Source organism: Hippoglossus stenolepis, chromosome 18 (genome assembly GCF_022539355.2).
Source record: "Hippoglossus stenolepis isolate QCI-W04-F060 chromosome 18, HSTE1.2, whole genome shotgun sequence".
Taxonomy (NCBI): Eukaryota; Metazoa; Chordata; class Actinopteri; order Pleuronectiformes; family Pleuronectidae; genus Hippoglossus; species Hippoglossus stenolepis.
Window position 1 is genome coordinate 19,263,005 of NC_061500.1, and position 21,120 is coordinate 19,284,124.

Here is a 21,120-nt window from a genome sequence, read left to right on the forward strand (position 1 = left end):
CCCTGCAGCTATTGAATTCTGAGGCCAAACCCCCTTTTTCTCCCCCTGTGTAGGTGGGTGAAGTTTGAGGAGAAGGTGGAGGAGGGAGGAGAAAGATGGAGCAAGCCTCATGTCTCCACACTGACCCTCCACAGCCTGTTTGAGCTCAGGACCTGTCTGCAGACAGGAAGCATTCTGCTCGACCTGGAAGGCTACTCTCTGCCACAGATAGTGGGTGAGTCCCACAGCCTTTCTCCCCTGGTGGTTCTGTACCTGTAGTAAAGAACTACACGGCTCACCCTTATCCAGAGCATGTCAGTGAAATTTGAGACTGCACTCCTGTCTTTCATACAACAGAAACTTGAAATGCTAATGCACAAGGTAAACACATAAAAGCTGTTTTCAGACATGACCTTCCGAGAAACTCTGAAGAATCGGGTCCACACCTTCTCCAGAGGTTTCCTTTCAAACATGTACATCGCAGCAGGAGATTCTCTGCTCAGATACGTTCACAACAGTAACAAGCGCATCGACATCGGCTCTTATCACCACAAACTCTCTTGACATCTTTGTCTGTGTCTTCTAAGTGAATTGCTTCCCTTTTTCTTCACGAGATATTTGTTTTCTTTTTTTTTTCGTGTCACATGTTGCTTTGAATCCTGCGGAGGTTCTCCTGATGTTTCTCACATCGGCTCCTTCATAGTTTCTGCGAACTTTATACTGGGGGACCAGGTGGAGAATGTCCGCAGACATTCTGGTTGCTCTCACTAGGACATTTGCATTCACACATGCAGAAACACCTATGGAGAAACTCAGGAGAATCTCCAGAGTTCAGTACATGTCTGAAAGCAGCTTAAGTCATTTGGTCTTGCAGGTGCAGTAAGAAACACCTTGGTGTTGCATTTAAGGAGCCTTTTACATTTGAGAGATCCAAGTTCCATATCAGACACTCAACATATAAGAGCATTGTAATATTGCCACCTCACATGTAAAGTTGACTCCGTGATTGTGTTTGCAAACAGCTACATATTGACATATCTAGCAGACTCAGACTCAGAGCAACATTGGCTTAACCAGTGTAAGGATGAACGACAGCTCCCCAAAAGTATAGCCAAAATATGTTAATGTCCCCCTGGGGGCTAGCTTATGTACAGGTCATAAACCCCATCTCCTCCATTTAAGTAAATGGGACATGGGCCAAACAAAAAAATCTAAGTACATGTCAAATAAATGTACCCATTTTTAGGAAGTTCTTATCACACTGGTGTATGTTCAACTTCATTTTCTTTCAGTTAATTGATTGATTAATGCAACTGCAACTGAGTGTTCAATAGCAGCACATCCAGAAGTGTCAAGACTTCAGCCATTTTCAGAATATTGTTGAATTTACGAGGGGATTCCAAGAAAATAACAATACTAGATTTGTAGGGAAAGGTTTAAATCATATGAAATCACAGATGTTGTTCATGCAAATTCAGCCGTGCCTTAAACTTTGATTCTCTCCAGATGAGATCGTGGATCGACAAATCGCCGACGGTCTCATCCTTCCTGATCTGAAGGAGAAGATCAGTTTTGTGTTGCTGAGGAAACACCGTCACCAGACCAAGAAACCAATGCACCGCTCTCTGGCAGACATAGGGAAGTCCTCCAACACTTCTTCGAGTAAGTGTGTGTGTGTGTGTGTGTGTGTGTGTGTGTGTGTGTGTGTGTGTGTGTGTGTGTGTGTGTGTGTGTGTGTGTGTGTGTGTGTGTGTGTGTGTGTGTGTGTGTGTGTGTGTGCAGTGGTGTAGTGGTATACTCTTAATTTAAATTTTTTAAGCAACCTATCCCGCAAGAGATAAAATGTGTGTTATAAACAGTGAGATGTAAGATTACTCATGCATATTTATTGCATCCAATAATAATTTCTAATGCAGACTTCGGGGGGACTCAACCACACGATGATGCATGTTGAGTGAACTAGTTTGTGGGCCAGTGGTTTCTTTTGTAATCAATTGATCTGCAACAGACAGTGTAGGCCAGAGTGTGCCACCATGATACAATTTACATTATTTCTCATGGGGCAGTTTCCAAATAATAATGTATAAATATTACAGTTTGAAAATATCACAAATATTACTATGTACATAAATCTACTGCATTTTACATAATGGGCAGATTTGTTCCCAGGAAAACAAACATAGACATGATCCTACCCTGCCTATGATTGGCTTCTAACTAACCAATCACCACTCCTCATACCTAAACCAGCAAACCCAACCAACAACCAGCAACAAGTGCTAACCAATCAGAGTCAGAGGGTGATGCTTTCACTGTCCTAGGAAAAAAAGGCTTCCAGGACACTACTGCACCAGAGGCGATTTCATTACACCACTGTGTGTTTCTGTATGCGCGTGTTCTGTTTGTACACTTTCTCTACTACCAATCAAAACTTTCGAACTATAACTACATCCTAACGCTTCCTTGATTTTCTGCCATGTTGACCTCTATCTATTTCACCTTTTCCTTGTAAAAATCACACCTGCTGTGGTCATCGTTTCACATCCTCTGCTGCTGCTGCTGCTGCTGCTGCTGCTGCTGCTGCTCTGTCAGGCCGTAGTCCTCAGGTTAATCTGAGTCGTAGCAATATTTCAGTCTCTGGGAACCACCGCTCCACAGAAGACCTACGTTCTCGGCAGTCAAGCAGCCTTGGCCGCCTGCGTGAGTCAAAACACACACCACACAAACATGCACACATGCATGCATCATGTCAGGTACTTGCACATGTGTTTTTTTAAAGAAAAATTACTGTTACTTTATAACTTTACAACGTTATAAAAGAGAAAGAAATTACTAATACCAATATATTGGCTGATATGTAGGTATAAAAGATATATGACAATGACTCATAAGAGTTCGTTATCAATCCCGTAAGTCAAAGAAATATAATGAAGGAGTGATATTTTACAGTGTCACCATGAACTTAATTATAAAAAAACTAGAAATTAAAAGGAAACACAAATAAAACCAAATATTAAGTACTTGAATTCAGAAAATAAATGTAAAATGTAAACATAAATGCACATGTATTCTCCATTGTTTATTTTGTAAAATAAATGTTTTCATATCTGCATTAGCAAAGGCTGAAAAGACGGCTTTGTATTTATAAAGAAAGAAATGCACTCACAGCACATACATTGTGTTTTGATGAGAAATCGTTAATGTAAACACCAGTTTGTTTACAATAAACACCACAGGGCAACTTAACAGAGAAATTTGAGGACAGGACATTTACTTATTATGGCACATTCCTTTCAATAGTTGTTCTTCCTGTACTTTACTTTTTACTTTTAGTCACCCACTGACACACACCTCATGACTCTTACTTTCTAACCCACACTGGTCCCTGGCAGCTCCCAGCTACTGCATGATTTCAACACTTGAGATGGCTTTGTGTGTTTATACTCACCATGAACACAATGTGCTGGACATACTGTATTAATTGTGTGTTTACTTAAGAGAATTTGGTCCTATTGTGTGATCCTTTGATGGTTTCTTTTGTGAATCTGTCTGGATGAAGGGGATTATGAGAGGATTTTCTGGGCTCTGCAGTATGTTCTTGTTCTCTCTTTCTCTCTGTTCAATTTTATTTGTTCCCAAATCTGCTTTGAGGAGGAAAGGGGGCAAATGGCTCATTAAAATATAATCCACCACTGAAACAATTCAACATGGGAAGGTGGTGGAACACTCTGGGGACACTGGCCGCTATGTTGAATTTATAACCTGTAAATGTGATTTATTTTTTAAACATATTTCTGAATAGTTACTGACCAAATATTCCCTTATATCCCCTCATCCTTTCTATGATGTGTTGTGTGTTTTAGTATCAAATATAAATGCGTGCTTCATTTACAGATCCTGCCCAGAGCCGAAGCATGAACGACATTTCAGACACACCGAGCACAGACCAGGTAAATGTTACATTCAACCATTTCATGTCATGTGTTTTTAACAGCTTTTGGATAACAGTGGAGCTTTATGGCCCAGAGGAATCACATATATCTGGATTTGCATACACACATAGCTCATATTAGTCAGACACATTGATTGTTGGTTTGGTTTTTCATTGGGTTTCTCCCTAAAAGCATTCCTAAAAGGTTCCTTTTACTATGTACAGTGTGTTAAACTGATGGAGCTGAAGCCACTGGGCAAAAAACCCTGTTGGGTTCATGGGAAATGTAGTCCTTTTTCTAGTAGAAACTCTCACAACTTCCTCCTTCAAAATACAATGGGCCCTATCAATGATCTCCACACCTAGATCCTGAAATAGACCTGATCTGAATATTTCCCCAGCTCCCTTTACAGCGTGTTATGCAGCCAGAGAGTTGTGAACTGCCCTTTAAAATCCATGAAAACTGTTTAAGTCCACTTTTCATTTCAGTGATGTGGTCCTCTAACAGTTCTGGATATTTTTACATTATCTTTTAGTATTTGTGCATTGTGTGTATATGTATGTTCTTTTTTCACCATTTTGAAGAAGATGGACCTCGGCTTATACTTTGTCCATCAATCAGGATTCAGCAATATTTTACAATGTGAAAAGGGTGAGGGTAAGCAGCTCTACTGAGCTTTATAATGAGTTCCAACTCAACATTTATGGATTCTATTTCACTGTCCCCTCCAGCTCAGCAGCAAACATCACACAGAGCTAAAGAGCCATATATTTCCCTGAGGAGGTGTTGAGACCAAAAACAGAGATAAAAGAGAGGACCTAGATTCATCCAAGTAGTTATCAAAATGTCCAAGTTGCCTATATGTTGTGATTTGTATATTTTGTGTTCTCAACTGGTCCCCAAATCACAAAAACTCGAGACTAATACCAAATTTGAACTTTGTTGCTTATTCAGTCATGAAAATTTGATGTTTCTAATGTTCTATTTTGTCTCTGTTTTTCTGTACAACCTGCTAGATCTCATTAGAAATATTCTGGTGTTGTAGCAATGATTCATTTAAATCCTGGGTCTTTGAATTTCAGGGAATGGACCTGGAAAGACCTAGTGTTTGACATTTGTAAACCCTGATTAACACTTCAGTGCCAACATTTGAAATAAATTCAACACAATTAAGCCGGTGCAGCTGTGATTTACTGTTGCATTTCATCATGAAGAAATTTCAAAATCAAAGCAGCACTTCTGGCCCTCAGTTTAGGTCAAGCTCCAAAATACTTGGTCCTGCATTTCCCATAATGAAACCTAGTGGAATCTCATTATTGAACACTCGTTTGTGGTGTCAAATTTCACTTTTGCAGTGTGTAACAGATTAGATTTTTTCCCTAGGCTGAAAAATAAGAATTATTGAATAATGAGTAAACTAAACACGTAACTTAATGTGTAACACTAATGGAGTGCCCCTTTATCTGTATATCCTACACATTCACTTTAGCCTGGACATATATGCAGTCACTGCACTCATTATTGATTTGTAAGCAGCTAATCTCCTGTTGCCTGTGGGAGATTAGCAATGGATTGTGTCAGTTTTGCACACGGATGGCATATAGTGAAATCCACAATTTCTGTGTGTGTGTGTGTGAGAGTGTGTGTGTGTTTTGTTGCATGCTGCTTGTGTGTTTTTTGATGAATTGAGTCTTATTTCATGAGGAGGTATACAGAGGACTATTTAATCCCTCTAATCCTCACACTCAGGCATCTGAGGTGGTAATTTGTTCAATTATATTCTCCCTGTGTGCGTGTTTGTACTCATTATTGTATGTTTGTGTTTGGGCTTCTGTTTCTCTGAACAAAAGAGCAGTGGTGAATATAATCTCTGCGTCAGCCATTAGCTTTTCCTTTTGATTTGTGCCAAAGTATGCAATAACTCTAGGTTCTGTATCACTGTATCCATTGTTATCCAGCAGTAGTAATTTGTGTGTGTGTGTGTGTGTGTGTGTGTGTGTGTGTGTGTGTGTGTGTGTGTGTGTGTGTGTGTGTGTGTGTGTGTGTGTGTGTGTGTGTGTGTGTGTGTGTGTGCTTTATTTGGATAAATATCATGAAAAGAACTTTAAAGCGAGTAAGAAATGAACTCATGAGTCTAAAGCTGGCTTCCTTGTTCTGACCAATATGACCAGACTACACTACTACCACACTACAGTGAGGTACATCACATCATATCATGCTATTAAAGGGGTGTGCAACTCTGAGAGTAAACTCCCAGCTGCAGACGGCAGCTACAGTGAGTGGGTGGATTGTTGTTAAATGAGCTGGTTGTACTGTTTGTGGCACTGAAATGTTTGTTTATAGTTAGGACCAAGAAGTTAGAGAGTGAAAGAGGAACAGTCGGTGAGTTGACTCTGAAAGGAGCATTAAACACAGATTATCAAGAGATTTTCGTTTAAGCACCCACCACTCCACTGCCACGTGCTTCCTTGGTTAGGAGAGGAAGGGGGCGGGCTGGCCGTAGGATTGTTGTGTGATTTTTTAAATACTGTATGCAATTCATTTGTGGAAAACAAGACTGAAGAATCTGTGCCATGGCCACAACAGCAGCTCTGTGATGCTTTAGGATAAAAAATGTGTTTTAGATTCTTTATATTCATTGTGAAGTGAATACAAAATTTTATTTTAACTTGTAATTGATGTAGGAATAAAGGTCTTTAAGTTAACTTTCATTAAAATCGATTTAGCCTGTTTTTAACTTTCAATTAAATCTAATTTTTTAGATTTTATTTTCCTTCACCAAAGCTATTACAGTTCGTCCTGATGGGAACATAAACATTTATCCCACATTTCCATCATCAAACCCTAGAGGAAATGTCAGTTGGCTACATTCTCTGGGGACCATGAATGTTGAGACAAACAATGTTGCAATTCGTTCCTGCTATAAGTTAGTGAGGAAGCAATAACAGATGACTAAAAGAACAATTATAGAAATTATAAGAGGAGCAAGAATCCAGCTGTGGTTCTATTGCTTTGTTGTAGTTTTCATTTTCTCTCAAAAAATGTATAACTATCGTAACTATCCAACCATTTGATGTCACCACTGACACTTAACTAAAACCAGATCAAATACCTGATCTTGGAACACATAATGCAGGCAGCTAGGAAATGTCAGCAGTGCACCGTCCCTCAATGTGTGATTTCAACTTCTCCTGCTGCCTTTTTTTCGTTTGTTCCTCCAGCTGAAAAACAAGTTCATGAAGAAGATTCCACGCGATGCCGAGGCATCCAACGTCCTGATTGGCGAGGTGGATTTTTTGGACAAGCCCTTTGTCTCCTTTGTTCGTTTGGCTCAAGCCACAACACTAGGAGGCCTCACTGAGGTCCCTGTGCCCACCAGGTGGGTGTCTTTAATGTCTTGTCTTGTCTCTCAAGACAGGGAGATACACTCTCAAAAAGTGTGCGTGTACTTTTACAAAGATCTTTGTGAGGAACATTTTGAGCCTAAAACCTACGACCTACCGTTTCTGGCCCATTTTAAATGGGCTGCTTTAGGGTTAAGACTATGTCGTTGTTATATATGGTTATATTATGGCCTATGAAGATATGCCGCTGAATGGGTTATTTGAGGTAATTGGAGTAATTTGACAGAAGGTAGTGGAAGGTGGGGTATCAGAAACCCCAACCTGCTCACAATTTCCTATTGGTAGGATCTACATGTCCCGCAATAAGAAAATCTATAACGCAGCACAGGGTTAGGGTTAGGCATTTAGTTTTGATGGTTAAGGTTTGGGTAAGGGGCTGGGGAAAGCATTATGCTAATGAATGTCCTAACTAGGAAAGATGTGCAAATAGTGTGATAGTGAGTGTGTGTATGTGTGTGTGTGTGTAATTAGTCTTTTACCCTTATGTTTTGACAGGTTTCTCTTCATCTTGCTGGGTCCTCACGGCAAAGCCAAATCCTATAATGAGATTGGCAGAGCTATTGCTACACTCATGGTGGACGACGTAAGTGACCAACACACCCTGTCAGACACACTCAGTAGTTGTGGCTCTGGAGGTAGAGAGGAAGGTCAGGGGTTTGATCCCCGGCTCTTCCAGTCCGCCTTGGCCAAGGCACCAAATATGATAGCTGTGCTGTCTCCTGTTTGCGCAAATTGGATGAATGATTGGCCAACAAGCTCTATAGATATCGAAGCACTGTATTAATATGTGTGTGAATTGGTGAATGTGATTGAATCAAAAGTGCTGTCAGTGGTGATTGGGACTAGAAAAGCGCCAATAGATGCTGTCCAAGATGCACAATTTCAAATATATTACTTTGAGTTTATTTCTTTATTTCATACCAGCTGTTCAGTGATGTTGCCTACAAAGCAAGGGACCGTGATGACCTTATTGCAGGTGTTGATGAGTTTCTGGATGAGGTGATTGTCCTCCCTCCAGGGGAATGGGACCCAAAAATTCGCATTGAACCTCCCAAGAAGGTTCCATCGGCTGAAATGAGGCACGTACATTTACTAAACACATGTTCACGTGTCTCCAGGCTGCTCCAGCCTCTTTGTTTTATTTAAAGTTATTTTGTTCTCTATAGTTTTGGAGCCAAGCTGAGCAAATAAAAAGGAGTCAGTTCTTTTTTGTTGTCTAACCCAGTTATTTCTGTCTTGTCATAATTACATTGATAGTGAGGCTATAGTCATTTGATAAGATAAACTTAGTTAAATAACATTAATTATTGTCATGTTTTACTTGATCTACAACATGTACAGGTTGAATAATAGAGTCCCAATAATGGTTCCACCACATACTTTTAATCAACAGAATAACTTTACCAAATAATACAACACATTTTCCCAACTTGCTGAGAAAGCATTTAATAGTTCATATAATAATAGATAATATCACAGGTTAGGCAGAACCAGAACCATTGATCAACCTGTAGCAGTTTTCGGGCTAATGTAATTAAACACCTTAATCAGCATAGTCTCTGTGCTTTGGTCTGAAGCTGGATGGAAAAAATGGCCTTTTATAATCAATAAGTGGTTGGGTTGAGTATAAAACATTTCTCTCAATTCTCTTATCCCAGGAAGTCAGTGCTGAACCTGAACGAGCTGGGTCAGGTGAACGGCTCAGCAGGTGGAGCAGCTGGAGGAGAAGATGAAGAGATTCCTGCTCCGCATGAGCTCGGAGAGGAACTGAAATTCACTGGGAGGTGTGAAAGGACTGAAGATGACTATTTCATGTGGCATGTCATTAGATCTAGTCATGTCCAGGTTCTTAACTACACCCTCCACCTTGTTTTTGATAGGTTTTGCGGTGGATTGTGGCTGGACATTAAAAGGAAGATCCCATGGTTTTGCAGTGATATCTATGATGGCTTCCATATTCAGTCCATCTCTGCTGTGCTCTTCATATACCTTGGCTGCATCACAAATGCCATCACCTTTGGAGGCCTGCTGGGGGAGGCTACAGACAATTACCAGGTTCTCATAATCCAGTCCATCCAGGATTTCACAGGCTTTCTCTAAAATATAATTCATCTTAAAATGAAAAAGAACCCACATTTGCAGAGACGTTATGGCAATTTGACCAAAAATTTGAATTCACAAAGACTGAATTGAATTTCGGTTGAGTGTTGCAAGCATGACTTAAACACTCCAACGTAACTCTGAAATCCTCCAGCCCGTGTTACGTCTTACATTTATCTGACAGGTGAACTCTCTGCCTGTCGCCTCTCTTTCTCTCAGGGTGTGATGGAGAGTTTCCTTGGCACTGCTCTGGCTGGAACTGTCTTTTGTGTGTTTGGTGGACAACCTCTTATCATCCTCAGTTCGACAGGACCCATTCTCATCTTTGAAAAGCTGCTTTATGAATTCAGCAAGTAAGATGCACACATAACGTGAACAGATGAATACAAATACATTGAGAAAGGATATCTCTTTAACATGTCACACTTTGCAGGAATAACGGTATAGACTACATGGAGTTGCGTCTCTGGATCGGCCTTCACTCGTGTCTGCAGTGTTTTTTGCTGGTCATCTCAGACGCCAGCTACATCATCAAGTACATGACCCGCTTCACAGAGGAGGGTTTCTCCAGCCTCATCTCCTTCATATTCATCTCTGATGCCATTAAGAAGATGGTGGGTAACGTGGACCAACATACTGTCACAACTGCAACACACAGGAGGGACACATGCACAGCACAACAATCAAAATCCATTTTTACATTAAGTAAGGTTAAAAACACAAACCTTTCTTTTCCACAGGTAGGAGCCTTCAAGTATTATCCAATAAACCGTGGCTTCAAGCCGGACTATGTAACAGCCTACAAATGTGAATGCATCGCTCCAGACCAGGGTGAGTCCGCAAACTGCTTTTTGTTTTCTTTTGTTTTCTGAATGTGATTTATATTCAACAATATCGTTTTAGTGAGCTTCCTCACCTAAAATGTTCACAATGGCCAAAAGGCTGCCTGAATGAGTGATTTCACCAGTAAAATATTAAGCGATAACAAATGTTGTCTTGTTCACTTCAGGGAATAGTTCAACCTCTCAGTATTTGGGATGTTTGATCTGAGAAGATGAATAACAGTTTGGTGTGTGTTTTGAAAGATTGGAATCAGGATGGAGTAGAGACAACTGGCCAAGCTCTGTCCCGAGGTTAAAAACATACATGTACAAACACCTAAATGCTCTCCGATGAAGGATTTTTATGTTGTCTGTTTAATCTGTCCACAAAGTATGTGGATTTATGGGAAGTTGTGTTTCTATATACATCCATACTATTTCTTAGGAAACAATAAGAGTATTTACCAGACAGATAGACTGTTGTTCATCAGGAAATAACTACATCATCTACTGGTACAACTTAGGTCACAAATAGTTGGTGTCACATTTTTGTTACTGGACAGACCAAACAAACAAAATACGTCATATGGAATTGGCCTAAGAGGTGTTGGTAGGTTTGTTTATGACTGTTTTTGGCACAGAGCCAAGGGCAGCTGTTTCACTCTGCTTCCTTTGTGCAAAGTTAGATATTCAATATAACAATAATAATCATAATATTGAGAGCTACAACATTTGTTAATTTATCAACATAATTGATGTGACCCTCGTGAGATATTGACAGGGAAACATTAGGTTGGCATGTCCACATAATGATTCATCATGGAAATAGATTTGAAACAAATGTGCGGTCCCTACTCTGTGATGATTTGCGGGTCTTGTCTTTTGTGTCTCTTGCCTCACTTTGGGATGCTGCCTGAAAAAGTGAGTGTGCATGTGTCGACCCTGCTACTGTGCATGCTGAGAAAAGTAGTGATGGGGCTGGGATATATCACTGTAGTCTGATATTCAGAATGTAAAAAACACCATGACCAGTATTACCGAAAAGGAAAGTTTTACCCATCATCTTGCTCATGATTCATTCGTTTTTTCTTCTTTTTTTCAAGCATATGTGCTGGGATTAAATGTTTCAGCTCCACTCGGAGATGATAACATGACTCTGCTGGTAAGTCATGTTAACTTTAACAACATTGAAGAATCTTTCCTATTCGTCTCTGGGAGCTGTATGTCGAGATGAAAATGATTTGTTGAATAAATGTTGTCACCAAGCAGCTCAAATTTGACCCATCGAAATGTGGCCCATACTTATAAAGCATCTCAGGAGAGGAAATCGCTCCTGACCGGCCCGACACTCTCAGTAACGAAGAAGCATTTGGTCCTATTTTTGTTTCCTATGATTAAAAGGCATTTATCAGCTTTCTAATTTGGTAAATAACTACTCTCTGCTGATATTGAATCAATCAATCAACCAATGAAATTTATTTGTATAGCCCATATTCACAAACCTCAGAGAGAGCCACATGTGAGGATCCCTCTCCCAGGACGGACCGAAGTGCAATAGATGCCACATGTAAAGGAGAACATCATAAATAAAACAGTATTTACAACATTGATTAGAGGAAACAGTTTGTAACATAATGGGAAAGTGTGTCAATGTTTAAAGTATTTATACATAAGAAAATGTCTGATAGAGATGAAGGGAGCAGCAATGACAAATGAATTGAGGAGTGATTGTCAGCAATGGTAGAATATGTGAGTAGGCATATTGTATGCCAAGCAGTCTTGTTGTAATCACAGTCCATGATCAGTTGCCAACACGATCACAATCCGCCATCACAATCTCTGATTCGCGATCCACTATCATGATTCACAATGTGGCCACGCAGTGATCCTGGATCTGCAAACGATAAAACATAAGGACTAGACCTATAGCAGCATAACTAAGAGCAGGTCTAAGACAAGCCTGGACCGGCTCTAACTATAAGCTTTGTCAAAAATGAAGGTTTTAAGCCTACTCTTAAATGTACAGATGGTGTCTGCCTCCTGAACTGAAAGGGGGAGATGATTCCATAGGAGAGGAGCTTGATGGAGGAGAATTTTAAATTCTTAATGTAACAGAAAGACCAGTTTAGTAAAATGAGCTAAAGAACCTGTTAGCAACCTTATGTAGGATAGGAGAGAAACGATCATTGCAAACATTTTTATTTATTTAAATTATGGTCTTATAGTGTTTTATGGATTATTGATAGGCTACAATATCTGAGACATGTTAAAGTGTCCCAAGACTGGGCAACATTAGAAAAATAAATGTCTTGTTATGAAACCTTTCAATTACACATTGCACTTGAGACCTATGAGGCAGATTGTGATTTGTGTTGTGATGAGTAAAATTAGCACAAAAAATCAGAAACCATGATCAGGTCATTCATTTTTCGCATCATAGTTTATGCATAAGCTTTTAACATTTTACCTAAGTTAACAACCCCTATGCATAAACCCTATTACATATGAAAAATGGTGCTGCTGTGATAACAAATGTTGGATCAGGTTGGCTATAGCTGCGTACAAAGCTTTGACCTGTGACCACATGACTGTGATTCACTGTGATCACAGGGCCACTGTTAGGCACCTATTTGTCGCCTTTATGATGTTGCACTCTCTCGTCCTCGGACAGTGTCAGTGAAGGAGCTTCATGATTCATGAGTGTTATCCTCAGATTGAATATATGAAATGCTTGATACAAATGGTCCTTTTTATTTTTCAGTCTTTGTTATAGAGCCTCGTGGCTCTCACTTCTTCTGCTCTGTATTTTATCTTCTTCTGTTATCGCTGCTCTTTTGTCTCTCTTGTGTCTGCCTCTTCTCTCCTCCTCCACCCTCCCCTCACCATGTCTTCAACTCCCCATCCCACCCTGCCTCTCCTCCTCCTCCACCTCCCTTGTCTTGTCTTTTCTCTGTAGTTTAACTTGACTGGCCAGGACTGGAGTCAGCTGAGTAAGAAAGAGTGCGCCAAGTATGGCGGCACTCTGGTGGGGAACTCCTGTAAGTATGTTCCTGACCTGGCCCTCATGTCCTTCATCCTCTTCTTCGGAACCTATTCCATGACCGTTTCTCTTAAGAAGTTCAAGTTCAGCCGCTACTTCCCGACAAAGGTGAGACAGCCTCGCACTTCACAGTTTTAGGCAGAACATGTTCGAAGGCTTCCTGCTGTTAGAGGCTCTCCCCTCCTTTGAAGTTAATCTGCATGTGAAGCATGGATTCTTGTATTTGGGGGGGATATTTATCAAAGCATGAAAATGGTGATATTCTTTATTGACTTCGTCACAAGAGACCAAACCAACTCTACACTCCCAAATGTTTAACAGCTGTTATCTAAGAACACATCAGGTATGTTGTTTACTCTTCTAGTTACACTTCAAATATTTGGGCTTTCCTAGTCTTGAGGACCACTCAAAGTACAAGTTTACAGTAAAGTGCCATTCACCCATTCACAAGGCAAGAGCAAGCCAGAAAGTGTTGAGCTAGGGACTCACACATTGTTGGTTTGGTCTTAACATGGGCTTTGGTCACAGCAGGAAAAATAGAGAAAACTACCAACATTATTCCTTAAAGCTTCTGAGAATGTTCATGAAATATTAGGAGCTGTCATCCCTTCATTCCACCTGGTGACCTTTGAAACCTCCATAGCTGTACTAGAGTATCCTCTCCCATGCTCTCTCCCTCCTCTGCCCCTCCTGAATGTGCTCCAGCTCCGTACCCTGATCAGTGACTTTGCCATCATCCTTTCTATCCTGGTCTTCTGTGGGTTGGACAGCCTGCTGGAGCTGGACACCCCCAAGCTGCACGTGCCCACTGACATCAAGGTCGGCTCTTCCCTAAATACCTCTTTCCCCTTTGCCATCTTTTCTATCTCACCACTCGGATGCATTTCTTTCCTCAGGGATGTGGTTTTTGTACATTTAACATAGTTCATTTGTTTTTATGTGGATTTATCACTGTGATGATTCATTTACAGAATTTGTCTTCTCTTCTCTCTTGTCTTCATTTCCCCCATGTACACACACTTTCCATGTGTTGTCCCACCTCACTGTCATTCTACACATATTTGTTCGTCCATTTTCTTTGTCTTGGTGTGTGTGTCTGTGTGTCTGTGTAGCTGAGGAAGTTAATCAGTGATTTTGCCATCTTCATGTCAATCATGTCCTTTGTGGGTCTGGACATGTTGATGGGGTTAGACACTCCCAAACTAATCGTTCCAACTGAGTTCAAGGTATTTGATTTCTCACCTAATTATGTGCAGAAATATGTATTTGTCATATTGCTTTTGTGTAGCTGTTTTCTTTTGTGTGCATGTTAGCAGTTATGGAAAGTAAAAAGTAAAGTAAAGGTACAACTTTAATGAGTATTTGTATTTTCTGCTACTTTTGACTTCAATAATGTATTTTTGACTTCATTACATTTTACTGATGAAAACAGTTAGTGGTAAGGTTTCAGAGTAAGATTTTGAATTGAAGAAACATAATGAATTCAGAAAATAGTTTTCATCAAACCAGTGGTTTCCAATATGTTTTACCTTTTCCAAAATAAGAGTTTCATGCTTCAGATGTCTACAACTTGGCAAGACCCAAACATGAGGAGTTATCCAACATTTCACAAAAAGCATGAAAACAACAAAGAATAATCAAAATAACATTTACATTTTAAGGAGACGTTTTTTTTCGCTCTCCCATCAATCATCTGAGGACCCCTCAGATTTATACTGGGACCCTTTGGAGGGGCCAGACTCCAGGTTGGAAACCACAGGTCTAAACTGTATATAAAGTCGATTAAGCAGCTCCATCTGGAGCAGCTACAACAGTAAAATGCTGCTGACACATTAATAACTCAGGATTAATGATGTGACAAAGAGTCAGTCAGGAGGCATTAACTGCAGAATGAATTACTTTTACCTTTGATACTTAAACTATATTTTATTGATAAGACCTTTGTCCTTTCTACTGAAGTGGAATTCTGAATGACTTGTACATGCAGTGCAGTAATTTTACATAGCTAAATTGGTATTTTAAGTAAATGATCTGAATACTTCCTCCACCATTGCATGTTAGTATATTTTAGATTAATAACTAATATAATTGCAATTAGATTTTTTTTCATCTAAAGTTAAATTATATAAAACATTTTCTTTATCGTGCAGCCGACACGTCCTGAGCGTGGCTGGTTGGTGATGCCGTTTGGAAAGAACCCCTGGTGGTGGTATGTGGCCAGCTTCGTTCCCGCCCTACTTGTCACCATCCTCATCTTCATGGACCAACAGATTAGCGCCGTCATCGTAAACCGCAAGGAAAACAAACTGAAGGTCTGCATGCGATCAAGGGAAAGGAAACTTTCGCCTCTTGTATCTTCTTTAAACTCAACAATCCAGACCTGATGTGTCATTGCCAAAAAATGATGCTTACTTACTTGCGTAATTGTGTCTTAATAAGCTTTACTGCAGCAAGTCAAAGTTAATGTAAGTTAACGTTGATTATTCAGCGATGTTGTGAAACATAAAACAAAGAAATCCAGGGTGTTGCTGGGATCTTGGGCTCCCTTTCAACTCCTGTCTGCACATTTTGGTCGAAGATGGTTTGGTTAAAGAAGGAAGACCCCTTTGTGCAATTTAGAATACTACTAATTATAAACTTTATCTGTGTAGCACCTTTCCATGCAGCACAAGATAATTGAAAAGCAAGTAGTGTTTAGTGTTCCAGAGAGAGACAGCCGTTTGAGAGATCACCCAAAGACATTTGAAGAGATATAAATACATTCAAGGACAACATGTAGAACATCATGTGAAGCTACCACATGGTATTATGTATGTAATTAAGTGTTAGAGGAAGGTTTTTTCTTTTTAAGAGATATGTTTTTACGTTTAGATTTAAAGGTGTCAATGTTCTTTCTGGTGGGGTTTTTGGTGACTAAAATACCAGTGGATGAAGGAAGATTAAACATTAGAGAATCTGTGATTAAAGTAGAAATACTTTAAAATCTGTTTTAAAACATACACTCAAATAAAGAGTGGTCTTTTTCCAACAGTGTCTATTTGCATTTAAAGGATGTAGGCGATCCCCTCAGGTCCTTTTCAGTCAGCTGCAAACAGTTAGCTCTGTAGCTGTTGAATGGAAGTGACAGACTGAGAACATCTTTTAAGAATCTGAGTCAAACCTTTAAGGCAATCTGTAGATCAGGACCACTGCTAGGTGTTGTCTTAGGCTATATATCAACACATCAGATGTAGATTAATAGCAGTTTGTCATTATTAACTAGGCAACTAGCAGTTATCAGTACATGTAACGTCTCTTGTCAGTGTTATAATTGTACCTGAATTTGGCTGAGGCTATTTTCCTAGAGCGTGAACCTTGCAGATACGTAGGAGACATCGTGTGTCCAGCAGTTACACTGTATATGTTTACAAATAAAGCACATGTATGTATATTCTGGAGGAAAATAATAGAACAGACATTAATAATTATTCAATCAATCAATCACATTTTATTTACGTAGCCCGTTTTTACAAATCATGCCTCAGGGTTTAACAATCTATTGAACGTGGGAGTTGCTCTATCCTTAACCATCGACTATGATGAGAAAAAACTACCAAAAAACCAGGATGGACAAAAATGCAATAGATATTTTGTGTGTAACAGAGCCCATCAACAAAATAACAATATTTTAAACAAGATAATTAACCTTTAAAGCAGAGTTTGAGGGGGTCGAGGGGGGTAGAGGGGATCCTTAATACTTTGAGTGCCCTAGAAGTTCATTGCATAAAAAAAGAATTACTATTTAAATAGCTATGTTCGTCAGAAAAATAAAAGAAATAAAAGAAAAATCTTTTTTTTTCCTGAAATCATCCAGCCCTACACTCATGGCTTGATCTGAATGATTTTTCACTTCCTGTTCTTGTGTCCGACTGCAGAAAGGTTGTGGCTACCACTTGGACCTGTTCTGGGTGGGTGTACTGATGGCTGTGTGCTCCTTCATGGGTCTGCCCTGGTACGTAGCAGCTACAGTCATCTCCATCGCCCACATCGACTCTCTGAAGATGGAGAGCGAGTCGAGCGCCCCCGGAGAGCAGCCACAGTTCCTGGGAGTCAGGTAGGACGATTCTGACACTGGTGTCACATTTAATGGCGTCCACTTCTTTCTAAGTTAGTAAGTAAAGTTAGTCAGCGGAGCTTGAGTTAAAACTGTAAATGCATGTGTGAATCTTTCATATTGAGTGTTACACAAAAAAAACTGTGTTGCTTTATTTCTAGGGAGCAGAGGTTGACAGGCATCCTGGTGTTTGTAATGACCGGACTCTCCATCTTCCTCGCTCCAGTCCTCCAGGTCAGTTCGCACATGAAACTCATGATGTTGCTTTTTTCCCCAAAATCTGTTTGTCTCATTTCACACATATTTTAACAATGTGTTTTTCTGCTTTAATTCAGTACATCCCCATGCCAGTCCTGTATGGAGTGTTCCTCTACATGGGAGTTGCCTCCCTGAGTGGTATCCAGGTAGACTGAACATTATCACATACATGACCCATGTACCATTTTACTCTAATACACAACAATACTGCAAATAAGAAAAACGTTCTCTATCAATCTGCTGGAGAAACTAAAAGCAATTAAAAGCAAATGAATGATAAACTGATTATTGAAATAGTTGATCATTAATTCACTAACAAATGAACATTCTGACTAATCCCTGCAGTTATAAACCTGTGAGTGCATGAGAGCATGTTCTGTATCTGTCTGTTTCAGTTCTGGGAGCGTATCAAGCTGTATCTCATGCCGGCCAAACACCAGCCAGACTTCTCCTTCCTGCGTCACGTCCCTCTGAGACGCGTCCATCTTTTCACCCTGGTCCAGATTATCTGTCTGGCTGTCCTCTGGACCCTCAAGTCCACGTTCCTGGCCATCATCTTCCCAGTGATGGTCAGTGTGTAACTCAAATATAGAGTTGTCATAGTGTGCTGAAGTTGAAATGTTATGAAAACATGTTATTGTAGAAGGTGGGCTGTCATGTTGTCCATCTTTAATTATAGACTGTGGTTGATGATAATAACAAACCTTAGTCATAAAGCACTTTTCAAAACATGATTACAAATTTAAAAAAAATAATAATAAAATGAACAGAACAAATTAAATAATTTAAATAACAAACAACTCAGGTCAAATCAAGAAATGCTTTAGTTTGATGTTTTAAGAAGAGACTTAAGGTCATTTTATCATCACAAGACGTTTCCAGGAAAGAGAGTGACTAGATTGAAGAGAGGAAACTGATGGAGTGTTTTCCCTTTTTCCACCGTTTCTAGATTCTGGGTCTGATGGTTGTACGGAAGCTGCTGGATCTGATGTTCTCGCAGCACGACTTGGCCTGGCTGGACGACATCCTGCCAGACAAGGACAAGAAGAAGAAGGAGGATGAGAAGAAGAATAAGAAAGAGAAGAAGGTGGCAGAGCCAGAGAGCGACGAGGAGGTGAGGGAAATGTTGTCAAACATGGAATCAAACACGACACACACACAAACAGATGTGGTGTCTGCCTGCCAAATATTCAGCTACTGTAATCTCCTGAGCTGGCGAGTGCGGGTCTGTTTTCTTGGTATTTACTGTGTATTTAAATGTGTGTCACTCCATCTCTTGTATCTTTCCTGATTTTTTTTTTTCTCCGACTAATACTGTACGTTTCTCCTCTCTGTCCCACAGTGTTGCTGAAAAGGCACTGTACAACACTTACTACAACCTTTTTGTCTGTCTACCTTCCTTTTATTACTGATCTGCCTATCCCTCTGTGTTTCTACACTTTAGACTTCACACTCTTAGCACCTTTGTGTCCCTTCATGTCCTGGTTGTTTTGTGTGAGGACAGTGCTGATGTCCTCTGATGTTTTAGATTAAAAGACAAGGCTGGTGCTGTTCTATATTTTTGTTACAGTCGAATAAAAAGCATGAAAAGTAGAACACTAACAATGTGTTGAGGCTTGGTTACATCAGAGATGAAATGAATCTTCCTGAAACATTTGGCTCAAGGGGCTTGATGACATCACAGGGAGTGAGTGAGACACTAGAGGGGTTATTGTGAATTGAATTAAGCGTAAATACAGAAAAGGATTAATAGAAACATATATGGTCAGCAGAGCGGATGTTAATAAGTTTGGGGGTCGATGCTATTCTTTAAAAACATCTGTTAGTTCATGTTTTGTAGAAGTCTCATATAAAGACTTTTACAAAAAGTAGTCTATGTTAAAAATGCAACAAATCCATAGTAGAATCGTGCTGAAAAGTAGTCTAGATAAACTATTATGTAAATTTGACTTAAACATATGTTGAGTAAATAATAGTTAGTTTAATATGGTTAATATTTATTAAATTAGATACAAATGTAGTCTGAGTAAAATGTATGAGGAAAGTGTGAGTACATTTTATGTCTAAGGATGAAAATTGCCAGAATACTCTACTTGAGTATTCTTCTGCATCATAACTGCTTGCATTGTAGTTTATCCTCTGAGGTCATATTAATAAAACTGGATGGTGACTCACAGCGTCAATGTCGCCCTAGATTTTAGACTCTCTGGCTTCCTGCTGCCTTATAGATTTTTGTTGTCAAAACAGTTTGCTGTTAGTTTTGTAAATGTAATATTTGTAAGAAAAAAATGCACTGATTAAATAAATAGGAAATAAATAGATGGTGTGGAAGAGGACCCGCTGATATTGTAGATATTAAAGGGCTCATTCCAAGGTAATGAAAACACAATGACTTAGTTTCAGGTAATTTTACACTAATGAAAACATCAGTTTAATATTTTATTACAACAAAGACTCAAAATTAAGATGGACAGCGTATCCCTATTTTGCACCGGCGACATCATTTGAAGCCAGACTGAGCAGTATAGCTCTCTAAGGTCTCGCTGATACACAAGCTCAGCCAATCGCAACTCAGTCTCAACTGTCAATCAGAACCGTTTTTTACAGAATATCTAATTAAAAACAAACTTACTAGAACTTACTGTACATAAGTCAGTGTGGTAAGAATGATCTTAAGTTAAAAAAAAAAGGAGTGTATTTTGACTGAGGGGGAATTTATGATCTATAGTGCAGCCAGCCACCAGGAAGTGGTCAAGACACTTTGGCCTCATCCATCTTACAGGATCCTCCCGAATCATACACACTAAAACTTTGATAGTTTTTGGACATTGGTGAGGCTCTATCACACAAAGGAATATCATATTTTTTATTTTTATATGGCAAAAATATAGAATTCATCTGTCCTTTTCCTTTAAGAGCCCAGTTTGTCCTGCATGCCGACTTCCTCTCTCTGTCACTCAGCCCAACAGCTCTGTTCCCCCTCCAGTGAAGATTCCCATGGAGCCCATAGAGCTACACACAGAGCCAGACCCCACCCATGTTAACCCCCAACCCAACCCAAAACCAGACAACTGATTGTGAGTACACCGACCCCTCTCCTCCACTTTGTTGTGTCCTGTCTAGTGGGGCTTTTGCTGTTGCTAGTGACTGTGGGTGAAATATCTGGTAATGCAATACTTCAATCAAATGTACTTGAGATAACATCACAGGGAGCTATGATAATCCATAATGCACCAGTGTGTATCTACTCATGATGGAGCAACAGAAATGGTTTGTTATATGAAGGAAAACTTCCAGTATCACACAGAAAGATTATCAATCACCAAGCTCATGCGGGTGCAAACATTTCAAGGGGGGAGGTCAGTTAGAAAAGAGAAGACTGTTCTTCGAGGGGGATAGTTGCTGGTTGCAGCCGTTAATGTAAAATCATTTTTGAGTCAGTGTAGTGTTGACATGGCTCTGATTTGAGTTCCTCTGATTATTCCTTAAATTA

The 21,120-nt window shown here is 39.7% G+C and overlaps 1 protein-coding gene across 9 annotated transcripts in view; it reads left to right on the top strand.

Annotated features, from left to right (window-relative positions):
- The window catches only part of slc4a5b (solute carrier family 4 member 5b), a 36,964-nt gene that overhangs the window by 10,191 nt on the left and 5,653 nt on the right, over window positions 1-21,120 (top strand). For 3 of the 9 annotated variants that reach the window (XM_035141614.2, XM_047344562.1, XM_035141618.2), the window contains 21 exons: window positions 54-214; window positions 1,486-1,641; window positions 2,572-2,679; window positions 3,874-3,929; window positions 7,133-7,290; window positions 7,811-7,898; window positions 8,240-8,394; window positions 8,974-9,099; window positions 9,196-9,370; window positions 9,635-9,768; window positions 9,849-10,029; window positions 10,156-10,246; window positions 11,340-11,398; window positions 13,193-13,384; window positions 14,389-14,502; window positions 15,427-15,588; window positions 17,191-17,369; window positions 17,531-17,603; window positions 17,705-17,773; window positions 18,023-18,196; window positions 18,577-18,741. In XM_035141614.2, the coding sequence (XP_034997505.2) occupies window positions 54-214; window positions 1,486-1,641; window positions 2,572-2,679; window positions 3,874-3,929; window positions 7,133-7,290; window positions 7,811-7,898; window positions 8,240-8,394; window positions 8,974-9,099; window positions 9,196-9,370; window positions 9,635-9,768; window positions 9,849-10,029; window positions 10,156-10,246; window positions 11,340-11,398; window positions 13,193-13,384; window positions 14,389-14,502; window positions 15,427-15,588; window positions 17,191-17,369; window positions 17,531-17,603; window positions 17,705-17,773; window positions 18,023-18,196; window positions 18,577-18,741 (2,776 nt within the window). Of the gene's footprint in view, window positions 1-53; window positions 215-1,485; window positions 1,642-2,571; window positions 2,680-3,873; window positions 3,930-7,132; window positions 7,291-7,810; window positions 7,899-8,239; window positions 8,395-8,973; window positions 9,100-9,195; window positions 9,371-9,634; window positions 9,769-9,848; window positions 10,030-10,155; window positions 10,247-11,339; window positions 11,399-13,192; window positions 13,385-13,981; window positions 14,096-14,388; window positions 14,503-15,426; window positions 15,589-17,190; window positions 17,370-17,530; window positions 17,604-17,704; window positions 17,774-18,022; window positions 18,197-18,576; window positions 18,742-18,969; window positions 18,983-20,588; window positions 20,705-21,120 lie in introns of all 9 variants that reach the window. The other 6 variants (XR_007034995.1, XR_004694124.2, XR_004694125.2 and 3 more) reach the window with 6 other exon arrangements.